The sequence below is a fragment of the Bidens hawaiensis genome, unplaced genomic scaffold (assembly GCF_021521415.1).
Source record: "Bidens hawaiensis isolate Kalapana, Puna unplaced genomic scaffold, B.hawaiensis_p1.1 tig00016505_1, whole genome shotgun sequence".
Classification (NCBI taxonomy): Eukaryota; Viridiplantae; Streptophyta; class Magnoliopsida; order Asterales; family Asteraceae; genus Bidens; species Bidens hawaiensis.
In genome coordinates, this window is record NW_027492516.1 from 127,641 (window position 1) to 145,887 (window position 18,247).

At 42.5% G+C, this 18,247-nt stretch overlaps 2 protein-coding genes across 2 annotated transcripts; one reads left to right on the forward strand and one right to left on the reverse strand.

Annotated features, from left to right (window-relative positions):
• The first annotated feature begins 11,726 nt into the window (after positions 1-11,726).
• On the forward strand, positions 11,727-14,851 carry LOC143551658 (meiotic recombination protein DMC1 homolog). The gene is made up of 14 exons (XM_077042051.1): positions 11,727-11,740; positions 11,812-11,888; positions 12,643-12,734; positions 12,805-12,876; positions 12,976-13,014; positions 13,108-13,165; positions 13,245-13,290; positions 13,374-13,419; positions 13,520-13,581; positions 13,654-13,720; positions 13,792-13,884; positions 13,956-14,024; positions 14,096-14,174; positions 14,280-14,851. The coding sequence occupies exons 1-14, from the start codon at positions 11,727-11,729 to the stop codon at positions 14,456-14,458; spliced, it is 993 nt and encodes a 330-aa protein (XP_076898166.1). The 3' UTR covers positions 14,459-14,851.
• A 248-nt stretch (positions 14,852-15,099) lies between these two features.
• Positions 15,100-17,599, reverse strand: LOC143551651 (stem-specific protein TSJT1-like). The gene is made up of 4 exons (XM_077042042.1): positions 17,373-17,599; positions 16,245-16,485; positions 16,050-16,170; positions 15,100-15,477 (listed from the first exon to the last, which is right to left on the reverse strand). Exons 1-4 carry the CDS (start codon positions 17,573-17,575, stop codon positions 15,290-15,292), a joined length of 753 nt encoding a protein of 250 aa, XP_076898157.1. The 5' UTR covers positions 17,576-17,599; the 3' UTR covers positions 15,100-15,289.
• Positions 17,600-18,247: the final 648 nt, after the last annotated feature.

Here is an 18,247-nt window from a genome sequence, read left to right on the forward strand (position 1 = left end):
AAATATCTGTTCTTCAACGAGTCATTCGGGGATGAAAATGGGTGCCACGGGTCTGTTAAGAAAACAGCAAACGAGTCAAAAGTAGGGGATTTGATGCCAAAAACCTTCTGAGAAGTCAAGTTTGGTACTGATTTGATAATAAGATGTTTATCGTTTAGAAGACTCCTCAGAAAAGATTATTGACAACAACTTTAGACTCTATCTAAAACAATTATAATAATAATAACAAAAATAGCATACGAGTTTCGAATCCTAAGGTATAATTTATGTTTTGTAATATGCCTAAAATATAAGTTAACAGACACCACCCAACCCAATTTATCAGCTTAATTTCCGAACTTGAAGCTTCAAAGTCTCATATCTAGTTACAAATATCAACACAATTTACAAACAGTATGACGTGGCATTATGATTAAGGTAAATGCACTAGATTACTCGATGCATAGTTGCATGATCATACTAAAGCAAGTAAAACAGCAAAGTCAGAACAAAAAGAAGTTTATACAAAGTATTACCTACCGCCGGCAGATATTTCAACAATTTTGACTTATCGGTCAAAACCCCTTGAAAATAGGAACGAATAACTGTTTCGCACACAACAAAAAATGCCGGAAAGAAAGAAGTGGTGGTGGCCGTGTTGCTGGTGAAACCAACCGCAAAAGAGAAGCTGAGAAGAGGCAGTGCAGCTGGGGTTTTGGTTCGTGTTGGGCTTTTTGTCAAAAGTAAATAGCATGTTGGGTTGGGCTTTCATGGGGGTTTAGAGAGGGTTTATGTTTATAAACCACACAGATTTGTTTCTAGTAAGGTACATGATGTTACTAACTAACTAATAAGGATTTAACTAAACATGACTTAATGGTCTAGTCGTATGATGTTCATCTTTAGATTTAGATAGTAGGTTCAAATCTTTGCAAATGCGAGATAGAGGAATTTTAGGTGGAGATAAATTTGTAGTTCAGAAAATAAATATATAAATAAAGCAGGATTCGATGGTAGCAAAATCCATAACATTTGATTAGATTACCAATACGGATTCAACATTAGTGGTCCCAAATATATTTCAATAAAGTTTATTTAAATGTTGTGTATCAAAACGTAAAAACGGTTTTCATTACATCAAATGAGTAAGAACAACTTTTAGTCTTAATTGTTAGTAAATGCAAGTTATAATCCACATAAGCAAACCTGTACCTTTTCCGGCACAACGCATATGTTGGAATGCGACGAGGTTTACTTTTGTTGAACATAGGCTTTTCAAAGCACAATCTCCAATGAAAAGTATGACTAACAAACACAGACGTGATCTTCAATATCAAGTAATCGATATGTGAAATTGCAATAGTATCACCAAAGCTCAATTCGATTACAACACCATCATTAACTAGGATGTCAATGCTCTAGTCTTTAGAAGGTATGAAGAAACACTAATCGACCCTGGGCAGATTACGGATAATCTGGGGGTTAAGTAATGTTTCCCACGAGGATGAGGTCCAGCAAAGAAGGTTGTTCTTCAAGTGACCTGCAAAACAGACACCGTAAGCTCGTCACTGAGAAGGGGGGGTTCCTCCTTGTGACCACCCTCCGGCGTGAGAATCAGACTAGATTGCTCTGAATATAAGTGTATATTAAGAGATTGCTAGAGAAGATAAGATAATGAGATATCAGATGATCTTACCATTCCAAGGTGTTGGAGTATTTATAGCCGAAGGTAGGTTTCCTAGAAGGTACAGCCGGCTGAATAGTATTCCTGTTCTACCAACAGTGGGCTACGCACAAGCCATGCTGGTTGGTGGATAGGCTACGGCCGATAGTGACAAGGTCGGCTGTATACTGTTCCTTTACTGCCGGCTATGCACTGTTCCACCAACTGTAGGCTGCGCACGTCCCATAGTAAGGGTTGGTGAGTAGGCAGCGGCTAATAGTGACAAACAGTACTAGAGGGTGCTCCTCCTCGTACTGTTGTCGGTGAGCTGTCACTCTGTGATTGGTTCATGGGCTGTTTTGGTCAGATCGTTGTTTTGCCCATACCTTGGCAGGTATAGTACAAAAGATCTTCCAGAAGCATACGGACTGGCTCATTTGGGCGGGAGTATTCCCGCCTTGCTCATTCCTTCAGGTGACTACTGAAGTAGCAAGTTAGTGCCTTGTGCGTGTAGCCTTGCTATTAGTGCGGGTAGCCTTCCCTGATGGCTTGTATCCGCAACTGCGGGAACAAGCGGGGTACTTCACCATTGGGAGGCTTTCCCTGCGGGTACAGCTGGCGTACTGCGCGTAAGGTCTCTGAGCATGGTGGGTCCTGCGGAAGCAGTTGGTCGTTGCGCAGACGTCCCTCTTCAAGGTGAGTCTTGCGGGTCCAACTGGGCTCTGCTGGGACCTACCTCTTCAAGTCCCCCAGTCAAATGTTCTTCTCATGAATTATTAATAAGTGAGGTGAACTTTTGGACTAGCAAGGGGTTTTGAAAAGGGTTTTTAGTTTTAAGGTTTTCCGTGGGGATTCTTCCCGCGGTTTTCCTAATGTCACGCAGAAATTCCCGACTTTTCTGCTTGATCTTTGGGTATGAAGCGGGTAGATCTGTGACCTCCTCGCAAGTCAGGAGCGTTGAGTCCCACTTGTGTGGATTCTCCATGGGGTTTTGGTAGTTTTCAACATAGTGATCAATTATGTTAAAACCACCAATTCCATCTTGGAGTTTCAAACAATATAGTTATCGACGTTCCCGCCATGCGGGGATGTTATTCCCGTTTCCGCAAGCATGGCCCAGAAGATCCTTCTTGGTTTGAATTCCCTGCGGAGCGCTAAGTATGTGAAGGGTTTTGCCTTGACACTGTACCCGCACTCGTCTTACGGTTACTTTACTTCCAAGGTATTCCTGGCGTCAATTCCCTGCGGGTGCTAAGTATGTGAAGGGTTTTGCCTTAACACTTTACTCGCACCTGTCTTATAGTTACTTGGTTGCCAAGGTAAGGGGTATTTTCCCGCTTTTGAATCTTTTTGAAATTTTGAAATTCGAAGAGTTGGTGAAAGGATAAGAACAATCCAAACTATTGAAACGTCGTCCGACGGTTTCTTCTGACAGTGTCAGGACGTGCAGGAAGTTATGGCGACGTGACAGTATATGGTCATTCCAGGCGCTTTTTCAGGCGCGTGGGCGCGAATTTTCGGGCGTGTGGCCGCGAAATTACTGGCACGCGTCCTTTCAACAGCTGTTGCCAGCTTGTTTTTTGCCACGTGTCATAGTTTCATTGCACCTGCGATTTCTCTCTCTTCCGCATTAAATTCATCGCATTAATTAAGATTAGTATATAAAGGGGGAGAGGGTCCTTTGTAATCCACACTTTCACTCTTCTCTTCATCTTCAAAACGATTTCCGGCGAATACTCACCTTTTCAGTCGAGTATTCTCTTGAAATCGTTCTCTTTTTCATACCTGCAAGATGTCTTCTGCTCACGATCTTGAGGCTACAGCCCAGGAGGCTGGGGTGTACGCCGAACACCCGTCATCCACGTCCGACAAGGATGACAAGAGTACTGCTGGCGAGTGCCAGTGTGCTCTGCCTGTCGATCTATATCAGTACATCGTCAGGAAGTTCATGCTCGAGTCTCTCGAGCCTGAGTTTCCTGAACCTCATCAGACGGTGTATGATGCCCCCAGAGGCAAGATCGGGGTATATGCCGCATTCTTTGTCTATGGGAATCTTAGGTTCCCTTTGACAAAGTTTGTGTACCGTGTCCTGGAGAGGCACGGTGTACACCTGACCGAGGTGCACCCGATGGCGATCACGAAGATTCGCCACTTCGAGTGGGTGTGCCGGATTTTGGGTGTTGAGCCCTTCGTCGACCGCCTGATGACCTTCTACTCTTAGAGGTGCATCCAGGGGTGGTATACTCTGATAACCCGGATCAAGGGTTTGAAGATTTGCGCAACCGAGCGCAGTCTTCGTTCATGGAAGCGGGAGTTCTTTTTTATCTCCGCTCGCGCCATCCCCCTTGCCATGAAGTTCAAGAATGGGCAAGCACTCCCCAGCCTTCACGCCTCCAACTACCAGGAGGCGGAATGGTTCTCAAAGATATCCCGAGTCCAATCTCCGGTTTACCGCTTTGCGGAGTCCGGGATGGTGATGCTCGGGATGAGCCGGGTGTGGAAGGATGCGGAGGCGCAAAAGATCCCGATCGTCCTTGAATACGGTTTGAACTCTGTCCCTTACGGTATGCTCTGTCTTCTTTGTTTATATAGGTTTGTCTTCTAACTGTTTTTCTTTTATTTCAGAGGGGAACGACTTGCAGTCGCTCCTGTATCCGCGGGAGGCTGATAGTCCCGCTCGGATGGGTACTCGTGCTCTAGATGAGAACGAGTTGCCCATCCTTGATCAGACGGCGGATCGGTTCGTGGAGGTCTACCCGCCAGGCCACGAGATCCTGAGCGCCAGGCGGCCAGGTAAGGCGTTATTCAACCCTCGACCCCTCAATGCTGAAACCTCTGCTGGAATTCCTCTAATCTTGTGTTCTGATGAGGAATCCGCAGATGGTCCTCCGTTGGTGCGGAAGAAGAAGGCTGCCGGCGGGAAGGGGAAGGCGAAGGTAGCCTCCACTGCCGATCCGGTGCCTCGGTCTGATTCAGAGACCGAGAGCGAGGAGGTGGCGGGGAACCCTGGTGGTGATAAGACCACTGCTCCGGAGGCTGCGACGACTGTCACCTCCGGAGAGCCCAGGATGACGACGGTGAGCGGCGCAAAGAGGCCGGCTCCATCGGGTTCGTCCCCGCCTGTCCGCACTTTTAGGCTCAAGAAAACCCGTAAGTACAAACTTCCTTTATTTTTAACTTCATAGCTTTCCATCATTAATACTTATCTTCCTTGTGCAGGCATGGATGCTACCGCATTCCAGGGTGGAGCGGGGAGGAGTACCTCCGGATCCATGACGGTAGGCTTGGTCAGCCTACCTGAGGCGACGACTCAGGCGGCTGCGCCTGTTTCAGTTAGTTCAGTTGCTCACCCAGTTGAGCCAACTGTTCCAACTGTGATGACATCACCGCCGGCTGTCAGTGCCATATTTACCGCATCTTTCACTGAGCCGGCGGTTACTTTTTCTGCGGACTCCGCAGCGGCGACCACGGTTGTGAGTTCACCTACGGTGAGTTCACATCCGTTGGTTTCTACTACCGCGGCGGCCTTCACCATGCCTCCTCCGTCATCGGCAACGAAGGCCGATCCTTTAGGTATGCATGGGGCTTCTCGCCAACCTCTGCCTCCTTCCCATCTACCTGACCTCTTGGACGGATTTCCCTTGGGTTCAGGTGATGGATTTGGCGGCTATCGGCCTGTTGTTGACCCTACAGGTGCATAGGGTTCTTTTGGCCTCTTTTTTTTATCATCTTTTCCTAACTGCTTTTTGTTTTTTGCAGTGTCGGATTCCAATGAAGTGTATGTTCCACGATGGAACATCCGCCGAGGAACAACCCTTCGCACACCTGTGGAGTGCGTGGAGTGGGCTCGTCACGCAGCTCCCAGTGGTGCGTTGGGGGAAGCCATGGCTAGCTACCAGGAGGGTAGGCTAACCAATGAGCTTCGGGTTCTCCTGACCCGGATGCAGCCGCGCGTCGAGCTGCTTTGTCGTGAAAACGACAAGTTAAAAGCAGCTCGTATCCAAGAAGTAGCTCAGGCGCGGGCTGTCCGGGAGGAGAATAGGAGGCTCTCTGCCGCTGCTGCGGAGAAGGAGAAGGCGTTCAAGGCCCTTAAAGTTGAAGTTCAGGCCCGTCTCGAGGCCCGTTCCAAGGCTGCCCAAGCTGTTAACGAACAGCTTCGGCTGGCTAAGGAAACTGCTCGGAACGCAACTGAAAGGGCCACCAAGGCTGAAGCTGTTGCTGAGCCTCTACGCCTCGAGAATGAGGAACTTAAAGCCAAACTAGAGGCGCTCCAACAGGCTCATGATGCCTTGGCGATGGAAGACGCGAAGAAGCTCCAAGAGATCATGGACCAGAGGGGGGTGCTTGATCAGACTGAGCGGAAGCTAAAGGGTGTTGAAGAGGCTACGGCTAAAGAAGTGTTGCTTGCCAACCTCAACAAAAGTGAAGCCGAACGCGCCCGTAACCAAGCTCAAGCTGCCCTCCAGGAAGCTCTGGTTACCAAGGAATGGCTTCTTCGAGAAGCGTTGTCTCAGGTAAGCTTAACTTCATAATGTCTTTACGCTTTTCTTATAAATATAAAAGGTTTTGATACTTGTATTTTTTTCTTTTTGTAGGTTGTGCATCGGGTCTTCACGGAAACGTCTTATGACGATGCTATGAGCGCAGCCCTCAACGCTTCTCATGAGGATGGGGAAAAGGCCGGCTTCCTGCTTGGTCTAGGGTTTGTTGAGAAAGGCATCCCGCCTTCCAACTTCCCTTTGTATGATGTGGATACTGAAGCTGTTTATGACCAAGAAGTGAACCAGTATGCCACCTTCCCGCATCCGGTGGTGGAGAAGGTGAACGAAGTCGCTGCTGCTGATGATGGGTTAGCTATCCTTAAAGCTTTCCTTGAACCGCCACGTTCTACTGATGGTGCGGGTCCAAGTGGAAGTGGTCCTGAAGCTTGATCCTGAAGATCCCTTTCCACCATTAGAGTAGATTTTTATTTTTGTACAGCTTCTTTTGTATGCGGGTATGACCCAGCAATCTTTGTAATATTTGAATTTTGATGGAATAAAGATTGTGTTAATTCCTTGCCTTGTTTATTTTACGCATGTTTTGATTTAACTTAGCAATTTCTTTAGTACTTAGATAAGTTAACTTTTTAACGTGGCAAATTATAAGTTTATGTTTCGCTTCCTCTTTCATGATTGTGCGGGTATGACTGTCACTTACACTTAGTAGGATGGCTTAACTTTACTTATATCTGACCTACGTGGAAGTTTTCCTCATCTTTTCTTTTGAAATTTTCTAAGTGTTTAGAATAAGTTAACCTTTAAACGTGGTAGATAATATGTTGAAGTTTTGCCTCCTCGTTCGTGATTGTGCGGGTAAGACCGTCACTTGCACTTAATAGGATGGCTTAACTTTACTTACATCTGACCTGCGTGGAGGTTTTCCTTAAACTTTTGAAATTTTTACCGTTGTGTTTATGCGGGTTTTGTCGCCTTCCACACGTAACGACTTACTTCTTCCAATATTTATACGGTGAATACCGGCACATCAGTATGGGAAGTTCATAAGTATAAAGGTAAGGCTATCAACACATTGTAAAAGGAGAATCATTTCCATTAGAAGTGGCTCTAGGCCTTTTCTTTACAAGTTTGGAATTGATCTACATATAACATTTGCGTAATTGAGCTCCATTCCATGTTCTTGGGATGGGAGTGCCATCGAGCCTTTCGAGCCGGTATGCGCCCTTTCCCAGAACTTCTTTGATAATGTATGGCCCTTCCCAGACCGGGGCCAGTTTTCCTGGGCGTTGTTGGTTGGAAGCCTCGTTGTTACGCAGTATGTAGTCTCCTACATTGAAGTTGCAGAGTTTTACCCGCGTGTTGTAGTACTTTTGCATTTGTCGCTTGTAGTTCTCTTCACGCACTGCGGCTAAGTCTCTGCGTTCCTCGGTTAGCATAAGGTCTAACCGTCTTTCCGCATCATTGTCTTCTGGCTGAATCAAGACCCTTGGTGAGGGTAAACCAATTTCGACCGGGACCATGGCTTCAGTGCCATAAGTGAGGCTGAACGGGGTTTCTCCCGTACTGGCCTTTTTCAGTGTTCTGTTTGCCCAAAGGACGTGCGGAAGCTCGTCCACCCAGCTGGATTTGTGTTCCAAGAGTCTTTTCTTTATGCCTTCAACGATGCTCTTATTTGCTCTTTCTACCTCACCATTACCTTGCGGGTGCGCCACTGAGGTAAAAGTGTGGGTGATTTGAAGTTCTTCCAGCCACTTTTGTAGCTTCTTGTCAGCAAAGTTGGTGCCGTTATCGCTCACCAAATTCTGGGGAATGCCGGTGATCATCGCTACACCCTCAGCTGTTGGCCATCCCATCATGCCGTGGACTGAAGATACCACGGCGTTGAATCTTGCCATCCCGTCTCTTCCGAAGAGAATGTCGTATGTGTGGTGTGGTTTCCTCATCACGACAAAATCCACGTCTTCTGTGCGTGAGTGATTCCCGTCCGTAAGAGTGACGGGGAAAGATAGGATACCCAGGGGGGTGTTTGTGCTGCCGTCGAACCCTTCCATCGAGGCGTAGATCGTTTCCAGGCGTTCCTTGTCTTCGTCATCTAGCTTGTCGAAGAACTGCCTGTACATCACTGTTGACGAGGCGCCGTTGTCAGCAAGAGTGCGAGAAGTGATGTAGTGCCCCAGCTAGCTTTTGATGACGATAGGGCCTTCTTTGCTGGGTCCTCCTGGCACTCGCGGGAAGCGCGCCTCAGCTTCCTTCCACGCGCATGGTTCTGTCGCTCGCCTTTTTCTTCCTCTGATCTTGCCATGAACCATGTTGATGCTGATGTCAACGGGCTTTCGTCCGTTGCCTCTGTACCGGTTATCATTCCTTCCTCCCTTCTTGATTGATGCCACAAGGTGTGCAAGTCTTCCATCCTTGACGAATGTTTCAACAATATCCTTCAAGGATGTACACTCCTCCGTACTATGACCTTTTGTCCCGTGGAAGTCACAGGATTTGCTTTGATCCGCATTAGGTCGCTGCCGGATCATTGGAGCTTTTGGCCATGGTAGTTTTTCGGTGGCAAATATCTCCGTGACGCTTTTGGTGAGTGGCGTCCACCGGTGTTTTCGGCTTGAAGGGTGTATGTTATGTCTTCCGCCAACAAGAGGGTGAGAGCTGGATGAGGTGTCAAAGTTTACCCTTGACTGCCAAATACCTAGCTTCCTCTTTTTGTTCTGCCGGGCGATCCGATCATTGTTTTCTCTAGTCCTTTGCGTGTAGAGGTGTGTACTCTGGGGAAGATCCCTTCCCAGTTGCTTCTCCGTCTCGGCAAAGCGCTTGGCCGCCGTCATGATGGCATCCCATGTCGATGGCATGCCGTCCTTACCCGTCAATGTGCGGATAAGCTCTGGGTATTCGGCGCCCTGGATGAAAGCGGCGCGAACAAGATCTTCACTTATGTTGCCCAGACTCAGCTTTTTGGAGTTGAAGCGAGTAATGAAGTCTAGTAAAGATTCATCCTCCTCTCTAACGCAGTTGAGGATCGTCCACTGTTCTTCAGTATATTTCCTTTGTTGGCTGAAGTGTTGGCTGAACTTGTTCTGAAAGTCCGCCCAGTCATAGATGTGGTGGACCGGTAAACGATCGAACCATGCCCTGGCCGCTCCAACCAGAGTCATCTGGAACATATAACACCACGTGGGTTCTGTTCAGTTACTGACGGTTGCCCCCGCAATGAATCTGTTCAAGTGGTCGTCTGGCTCGGATAGACCATCATAAGTGCCGATGTTGGACATTTGTTTGGCACTTCTCGGGGCGATTGCTTCCGCAATGTCCCTTGCAAACTTGGACTTTCTTGCATTTGCAGCAGTTGGTCTAAAGGTTTTGGAGAAGTCACGTGGGTTTCTCCCCGCGTTCGTTGGTTTAAAGGTTTCTCCAAAATTCCTTGTCGGTTGGAAGTCCGTTTCCTTACGCTTCCCTTTTGCCTTATGGCGAGAGTTTGCGTCGGTATCGGATTCTTCCCGCTCCTCGTCCGAGTACTCGCACTCACTGTTCATGTTGAGATGTTGGCGAGTACTGCCGAATTCGTCAGCCTGTTGAAGTGAACGCAAGCGTTCATCCAACTCAGCTTGGAACTCTTTCTGACGTGCTTCGGCCCACGCCTTAACTTGATCGAGTGTTTGGCGAGGGACCCTCGTCCGTTTCTCCAACTGGGTATCAGTGAACCCCAGTGAGATATTGTTTACTGCACTTGTCCCGGCTTAGGTAACCGGGGTAGTGTTCGTAAAATTTGTATAACCGCCGGTGTTCCCCCCAGTTGCTGGGGTTGTGGTTACCGGGGTTTCTTGGTCACTTACTGGCTTTGGGACCGGAGTAACGTTAACCATTTCTTCAGAAATTTTGAAAAAACTAAGAATTAGTTCTAGCTTTTATGCACGGATGGCGCCAATGAAGAAACACTAATCGACCCTGGGCAGATTACGGATAATCTGGGGGTTAAGTAATGTTTCCCACGAGGATGAGGTCCAGCAAAGAAGGTTGTTCTTCAGGTGACCTGCAAAACAGACACCGTAAGCTCGTCACTGAGAAGGGGGGGTTCCTCCTTGTGACCACCCTCCGGCGTGAGAATCAGACTAGATTGCTCTGAATATAAGTGTATATTAAGAGATTGCTAGAGAAGATAAGATAATGAGATATCAGATGATCTTACCATCCAAGGTGTTGTAGTATTTATAGCCGAAGGTAGGTTTCCTAGAAGGTACAGCCGGCTGAATAGTATTCCTGTTCTACCAACAGTGGGCTACGCACAAGCCATGCTGGTTGGTGGATAGGCTGCGGCCGATAGTGACAAGGTCGGCTGTATACTGTTCCTTTACTGCCGGCTATGCACTGTTCCACCAACTGTAGGCTGCGCATGTCCCATAGTAAGGGTTGGTGAGTAGGCAGCGGCTAATAGTGACAAACAGTACTAGAGGGTGCTCCTCCTCATACTGTTGTCGGTGAGCTGTCACTCTGTGATTGGTTCATGGGCTGTTTTGGTCAGATCGTCTGTTTTGCCCATACCTTGGCAGGTATAGTACAAAAGATCTTCCAGAAGCATACGGACTGGCTCATTTGGGCGGGAGTATTCCCGCCTTGCTCATTCCTTCAGGTGACTACTGAAGTAGCAAGTTAGTGCCTTGTGCGTGTAGCCTTGCTATTAGTGCGGGTAGCCTTCCCTGATGGCTTGTATCTGCAACTGCGGGAACAAGCGGGGTACTTCACCATTGGGAGGCTTTCCCTGCGGGTACAGCTGGCGTACTGCGCGTAAGGTCTCTGAGCATGGTGGGTCCTGCGGAAGCAGTTGGTCGTTGCGCAGACGTCCCTCTTCAAGGTGAGTCTTGCGGGTCCAACTGGGCTCTGCTGGGACCTACTTCTTCAATAGCCAAAATTACTCTACTTGCGGATGCATTGAAGTTACCAACAATAGCCAAAATTACCCCCTTTTTCATGTATCCATGTTGCGTAGATGCATTGGTACACCAAATTAAGAACTTACTCCTTTAAACTTAATGGATACTACAGGGTGTTTGGGATTCCTTATTTTACATTCTTATAACTTTTTCTATAAGTTAATAAGTTACAAATTTGTAATTTACTAACTTATTCCTTCACAATAACACACAATACCAAACACGTTTTAACTTTTCAAAGTTAATAAGTCATAAATTACTTAAAATAAACAATCCCAAACATCCCCTACTAATACTTTGTAAATACAGCCTCGAAATGTTTTAGATACTCGCACAATAGAACATGCCGGCCACTCGGCCCCTCAAAGTCTCATAAAATGGGATATTGACATGGTCCAGCCCAATACTCTACGAGAGTCATAGAACCAGCAGCTGTGACCCGACCCGACCCGACCCGACCCGACCCGACCCATTCACCCACCCATGACCCAACAGACTGAAAAAAATTACGTGGTCCCTGCCACGTCAGCAAAGAGGAATTAGCATGACGAGTGCATGAACGTATAAGGAGTTTGAGTGAGAAGAGTTAGTTATTAATATTGTTGAATTGCTACTATTCTCTCTCAGTCCGCAGTTAGCCTCTCAATTCGAATCATGCAATCTTTCAAGTAAGTCTATACAAATGATTAAATCTGGAAACACGTTAATGCATCGTAACTGTTCATCTTCGTTTTTTCAGATCCGAAGAGCACTTGCAGCTCGTGGAACGTGATGATATCGACGAAGATGAAGACCTGTTCGAAGCTATTGATAAGCGTAACTATACACCTACAGATTATCTCAATTTCTCTTCGTTTTACGAGATTTAACGCTATAATTCTAACCGTAATTCATATGTTCGTTACCTGAAGCAATACGTTAACCTAATTACGACGTAAATTGTGCTATCAGAAGATCGAAATCGTTGTAAATATGTTATAATTTACGGAATCGAGCTTGTAGTACTTCGATTTGCTGGCTCAATGTGACTAGAATCAGTGGCCTATATGATTTGATTCATTAATGATTGATTAGGATCTAGAATTAGGCCGTTGAATGTTCGGTGTGTAGTGTGAATTAGTATACTGCTTATGCATTTTTGCTGTTTGATAGCTGAAGTAACGCGTTATACTAATTACGATGTTAACTGCTCTATTGAAATATCGGAATCGTTGTAAATATGTTCTAATTTACGGAATCGAGCTTGTAGTACTTCAATTCGCTTGCTGAATTTGACTAGAATCGGTAACCTAGATGATTTGATTCATTAATGATTGATTAGGATCTAGAATTAGGCCGTTGAATGTTCGGTGCCTAGTGTGAATTAGTATTCTGTTTATGTATTATTGCTCTACATTGAAGTATCGAAATCATTATAATTATGTTGAAATTTACGGAATCGAGCTGAAGGACTTCAGTTTGCTCGTCTCAGTTTAACTAAAATCGGTGACCTAGATGATTTGATTCAATGATAATTAGGATCGGTGTGGTTAGTGGTGTGTGAATTAGTATTTTGTTTGTGTTAATTCAGTTACTTCTCATGGAATAAATGCTGGAGATGTGAAGAAGCTGCAAGATGCAGGAATTTACACATGTAATGGCCTGATGATGCACACAAAGAAGGTGATTAGACACTTCATGTTTTTTGATTGTTTGGTGACATCTGGCTAAAGTTACTTATTATATACTACAGAATTTGACTGGCATAAAAGGTTTATCTGAGGCTAAAGTTGATAAGATTTGTGAAGCTGCTGAAAAGATAGTGGTTAGTACTTGTAGTCTGTTGATTAATTAAGAATTATGGTTTATCGAATATTATTCTATAGTGTATAAGTGTTTTGTTTTGCTCTGTTTGCTGAGTCAGAACTTTGGCTATATTACTGGAAGTGATGCTTTGCTCAGAGTAAGATGCTTATTAGTTTAACTACCAGTTGCATATTGCTTCAAATGATTTGTATTAACTTAACTATAAATCTGATTTTAACTGGTTAAACAGAGAAAGGCTGTTGTCCGGATCACTACTGGAAGTCAAGCACTTGATGAACTTCTAGGAGGTGAAAACTTGAATTCTAATGTATTTTATGTCTTAACTAAGTTGGATTTCTTTAACTGATTGTTTGTGAATTTGGTTAGGTGGCATTGAAACTCTGCAGATTACAGAAGCTTTTGGCGAGTTTAGGTGACAATAAACATGCCATATGCTGGATTATATGTTAATTTATGTAATCCATATTTTATAATCTCATGAATGTTACTAAACAGGTCTGGAAAGACACAGCTAGCTCACACTCTCTGTGTTACAACACAGGTACCAATTCTTATATTCAAGCTAGTTATGTTGTGATCACAGCGATTGATGTGACTTCATTGTTGACTAATGTCGGCTAAATCCTGCTTTATTCATGCAGCTTCCTACTAGCATGAAAGGAGGAAATGGGAAGGTTGCTTATATAGATACAGAAGGAACCTTGTATCCTTAAAGTTTGTTTTAACATGTGTAAATGTTCTGTCTGTTAGTCATTCCTTAATAAAACATGTTCAGCCGGCCCGATCGTATTGTACCCATTGCTGAAAGGTTTGGCATGGATGCTGGAGCTGTGCTCGATAATGTAATGAATCTTATTCTTAATAATAAATATATTATATTGCATGTTTGTATGTTAACCAATCGCATCATTAGATAATATATGCACGCGCATACACATACGAGCACCAATACAATCTCCTCCTTGGGTTGGCTGCAAAGATGTCTGAAGAACCTTTTAGACTACTGGTTTGTGCTTCAATTTAATCACATTATTTTATGATTTACCAATTTAATCAAATTATTTGTATATTTCCCAGATTGTTGATTCTGTCATTGCTTTGTTCCGTGTGGACTTCACTGGACGAGGAGAACTTGCTGATCGGCAGGTATTGATGATTTTTTAATTTTGTTATATTCATGTTCAAAAATGACATCATTCATACATAATCATTTACAGCAAAAGCTGGCTCAAATGCTCTCTCGTTTGACCAAGATTGCTGAAGAATTCAATGTAGCAGTGTATATGACAAATCAAGGTTCAATTCACTAATACACATGGAAACGGAAAACATTATGTTCTAACATTTAAGTATTTAATTGTGAAGATCTTAAATGGTGAATTTGTTAACTGTTTGTTGCAGTGATAGCTGATCCAGGTGGCGGGGTGTTCATATCAGATCCAAAGAAACCAGCAGGCGGTCATGTTCTTGCTCACGCAGCCACTGTGAGATTAATGTTTAGAAAGGGTAAAGGTGAACAGCGTGTCTGCAAGATTTTTGATGCACCAAATCTACCAGAATCTGAAGCTATATCCTTATAATGACGTTACTAATTTTTAATTTTTGTGATCTATTTTACAATCTTATCATTTGTTTAAAAGATGGTTAAAGAAACTTTGGGAAAAAGTGTTTGTTTTCTTGACAAAGAACACATATTTCAGATAACACCAGGAGGAATCGCAGATGCAAAAGACTGAAGTTGCTGCATTGGTACATGCTAAATCCTTAAACGTGTTTATGTTTATGTTTATATTTCATTTCCAGTTGCCTACACATTACTATCTTAGTTGTGAAGGTTTGTTTTCTCACGATAAAACGTGTTGATATCTACTGGTTTATATACAAGCTGGTCAATTTAGGTTATGATTATTTTTAACGTGTTAAATGAGTTAATTGTACAAGATAACACCAGGGTCAAATGAGTTGAGTGGGTTACAAGTCATTTATAATTGCTAAGACAGTATAGTGTTATAAACTTATAATCATATTTAACTCTCAGTTACAGTTGGCTGAGTTCAGCCTGAGTTGACTCGCCACCTTTAAATTTATTTAACTCTCGGTTACAAACTGTTGCTGTTGCCTTTGAAGCATCAAATGTTTTTACCTCTATGCAGTAGTTTTATAAGTCTATTACTAGAATATTGAGGTCCGAATAATTAGTTAGTTAGCTAACAGTTATGGATTACGAGAGTAAAACCATGTGACATAATTTGTGAAAGTTGGTTTATTACCTGGTGTTAACTATGCTAACACCAACAGCATATCATTCTTTTTAGCACACCTTAACAAAGAAAATAAACAAACACAGGGTTCATCTCCCTTTATCTATCACCATAATAATAAGAAAAAAAAAGTTAAAACACAACCCGCTCTCAGTAATGTTGGGACCAGTTAGCAGCACTCCCGACTCTTGGCATTCCAGACTCTTTCTTTGAACCAGAATCCACTTTAAAATTTGCACCACACATCTCTCCTGAACTGTCCACCCTAGGCACCGCCTTCAGTTCATTCAACGGATGCTCAAAGCTCCTTAACCCACCAGATGATGTGAAAAAACATCCTGTATTATTATTGTTATTATCACTACTAGTATTATACTGATTTAACTTCACACTTCATATCATATATGGTCAAACAGTAGAGCATGTGGCAATTTTGACCCATTTATGTACCAACAGGTCAATGTAAGTTATGTAAGTTTCTAACATGCAAAGTGGGTTGAGCAGGTTAAAAGTCATTTGAACAATGCAGTGTATCCCAAATATTTTAGCCCAAATATATAATAACCACTTAATCATTAATTAACAAATATTAGACCCAAATTTATTATTTTAATGAATATTTGAACCAAATATTCAAAAGCCCAAATGGTAAAACCAAAACCGTACCCAAACCACAAACTGAGAAAAACCAAAACCGAACATGTTTCAAAAACCGAGTTTTCAGTTTTTAGTTCGTTTGGAGCCCAAAACCAACCCAAGCCAACCCATTATCCATTGACCCAAACTACTACTTCCCGTTACCAATTTTACACCCAAAAAAGTCAACTTATTAACTGGTCAAGTTGGGTTGATTAGACCGAATAAAATGTTAATAATAATAATAATAATAATAATAATAGAAAAGTCAAACCTTTTGGAAAGGGTGCAAAGGATTTCCCACATCCCTTCTTAACAGTGTCCACATCATCAGAGAGCACCAAATGCCCCTCTGAATCAGCCCCCCAAAAGAAAGGCACACTGCCATCAGCATCCTGTGTTGCAAGAACAAGCAAATTAATATTATTTAAACAAAGTAAAAATAACTAAAGTTAAATTAATTACATACAGCGGCTATGAAAGTGGACTTTGTAGTGCTGTCATAGAGAATAAAAGCAAATTTTCCTTGAAGGTCTCTCATGACTTGGTCCGCAGGGTAAGGACCGCGGTCCCTTAAAGTTCTGTAAGCCTCGATGACAATTGTCACCTCGTTTGCGGTCTTGTTTAAACCGTATTGTTGTTTTAACGGTGCCACATTTTCTACGTGACCTTGAAATAAGCAGAATATGTCGTCCACAACAGCAAACAATCTACCAAAAAGTTATGCATTAGTCCAATAAACGCTAATTCACACAGTTATAACTTTTACTTATATTTCTATTCATAAAAAACGAACCAAAATAACCGAACCCAAACAAAAACAGACAGTTTAGTATTATGTTTTTTGTAAAATCTGATCTTTCGGTTTGGTTTTGAATGTAACTAGAACTGTAAAAACCGAACCGAATTTATGGATTTTAGGTTTTAATTATGAATTTTAAGTAATCTGTAAGAATTTTATAAATTGTTTTTACCCATATATTTTGACACAAATGTATAGTAATCAACATTTTGGTCCATATTCATTATTTTGGGCCAAATTTTGTTTCCAGCTCAAAATTTTCAAGCCCAAACAGTAAAATAGAAAAACTCAAAACCGAACAGTTTTCAAAAGTCTAAAACTTTGCAGGATTTGAACCCAAAACCAACCCGCGCATTTCATTACACTCATATTTGACCCGAATAACAAATGTAGTCCCAACTCAAATTGGCCTTTTAAGTGCATTTCACAAAATACAAACAGTACATGAAAGTTGACAAAATAGACAGGTTGGTAACCATATAAAAATTTTTGGGTCTAAGTTGAACAACAAACATTTATTTGTCCATTTGTTACTTGTTAGATACTTAGCTTTAGCGTTTAGATATGATTAAAAAATAAATACTACCTATTTATAGATCATGATCATAACTAGTACCAAATTACAAAAATTAGGGGTTTTAGCAATCCCATCTTCAAATCTTAAAATCAAAGTAAAACATCATATTCGAATCATATTCCCAAAAAAGAACCTAATTCATACCAATCCACAGCTTCAAAAAAAATCTTTAAAGTAATAATAAAACAATATTCCCAAGCAGATCTACAAAACATTACCTAGGTAACAGAGGGTTTTGCTTATCAACAGAGTAGGAGATAAGACCAGACTGTCCGAGATTAATGGTAACTGCAGACGGATGGATTGAAGCAAAGTGTCGAGCTAGACCAGCATCTTTGAGAGCATTGATTGATGGTTCTTGTTGTGGGGTTTGAAGGCCATCAGGGATCTTGGCTACGGTGTTGTCGAACACTGCCAACATGTTTTGTTGTTTGTTTTTGTTTTGTTTGATGAATGAGAGAAGAAGTGAAGAAACTCGGATGAATGATGTGGTCAAATATATGGTATTGGTATTTAAGGTGTGTGGGTTTGGTTGGGATTGGATAATGAATGATTTACACGTATTACTGACGCGATAGAGTCAATTCGTATTTTAGTGCTAAAATACAAAATAATCAGACTACAAATTTCTAGAATAAAGACTTTTTTTTGGTTTTTAGTCAAGGAAAATGATGGATGTCTCTAGTTTTTTAAGATATTTGTTATAATTAAATTTATGAAATTAGATAATGAATATTAAACTCCTATTAAAAATAAATATAGATAATGAATAATAAAGGAGCTTAATATATTGCTTATAAGCCGAGATCGGGCTTTATATATAGGGCTTGACTATGAGCGTGCAGTCAAGATGAAGCTAGGCTTGATACATTTATATTTTATGCTCTTAGTGTCGACTTTATATTTTGAAATTGTCAGATACGTATTTCAATATGAGAAAAATAAAAAACATTTTTCAAAATAAAGAAAAAATAGTGTATAGCTTCAATTTGTATATTGCTAGAATCGGACTATCCCTCTATTTATGCCAATATATTTCTCATTTGCTCTAGCGATTTTAGTGTATATATGTTTTTTTTTCGTTTTTTAAATT

Coding starts and splice junctions, on each gene's coding strand:
- LOC143551658 (XM_077042051.1), top strand. Junction 11,889..12,642: donor GTTCGAAGCTATTGATAAGC/GTAACTATACAC, acceptor GTGTTAATTCAG/TTACTTCTCATGGAATAAAT. Junction 14,025..14,095: donor GAGAACTTGCTGATCGGCAG/GTATTGATGATT, acceptor AATCATTTACAG/CAAAAGCTGGCTCAAATGCT.
- LOC143551651 (XM_077042042.1), bottom strand. CDS start 17,575: ATGTTGGCAGTGTTCGACAACACCGTAGCCAAGATCCCTGATGGCCTT. Junction 16,171..16,244: donor AGTCCACTTTCATAGCCGCT/GTATGTAATTAA, acceptor CTTGCAACACAG/GATGCTGATGGCAGTGTGCC. Junction 15,478..16,049: donor CTTTGCACCCTTTCCAAAAG/GTTTGACTTTTC, acceptor ATAATAATACAG/GATGTTTTTTCACATCATCT.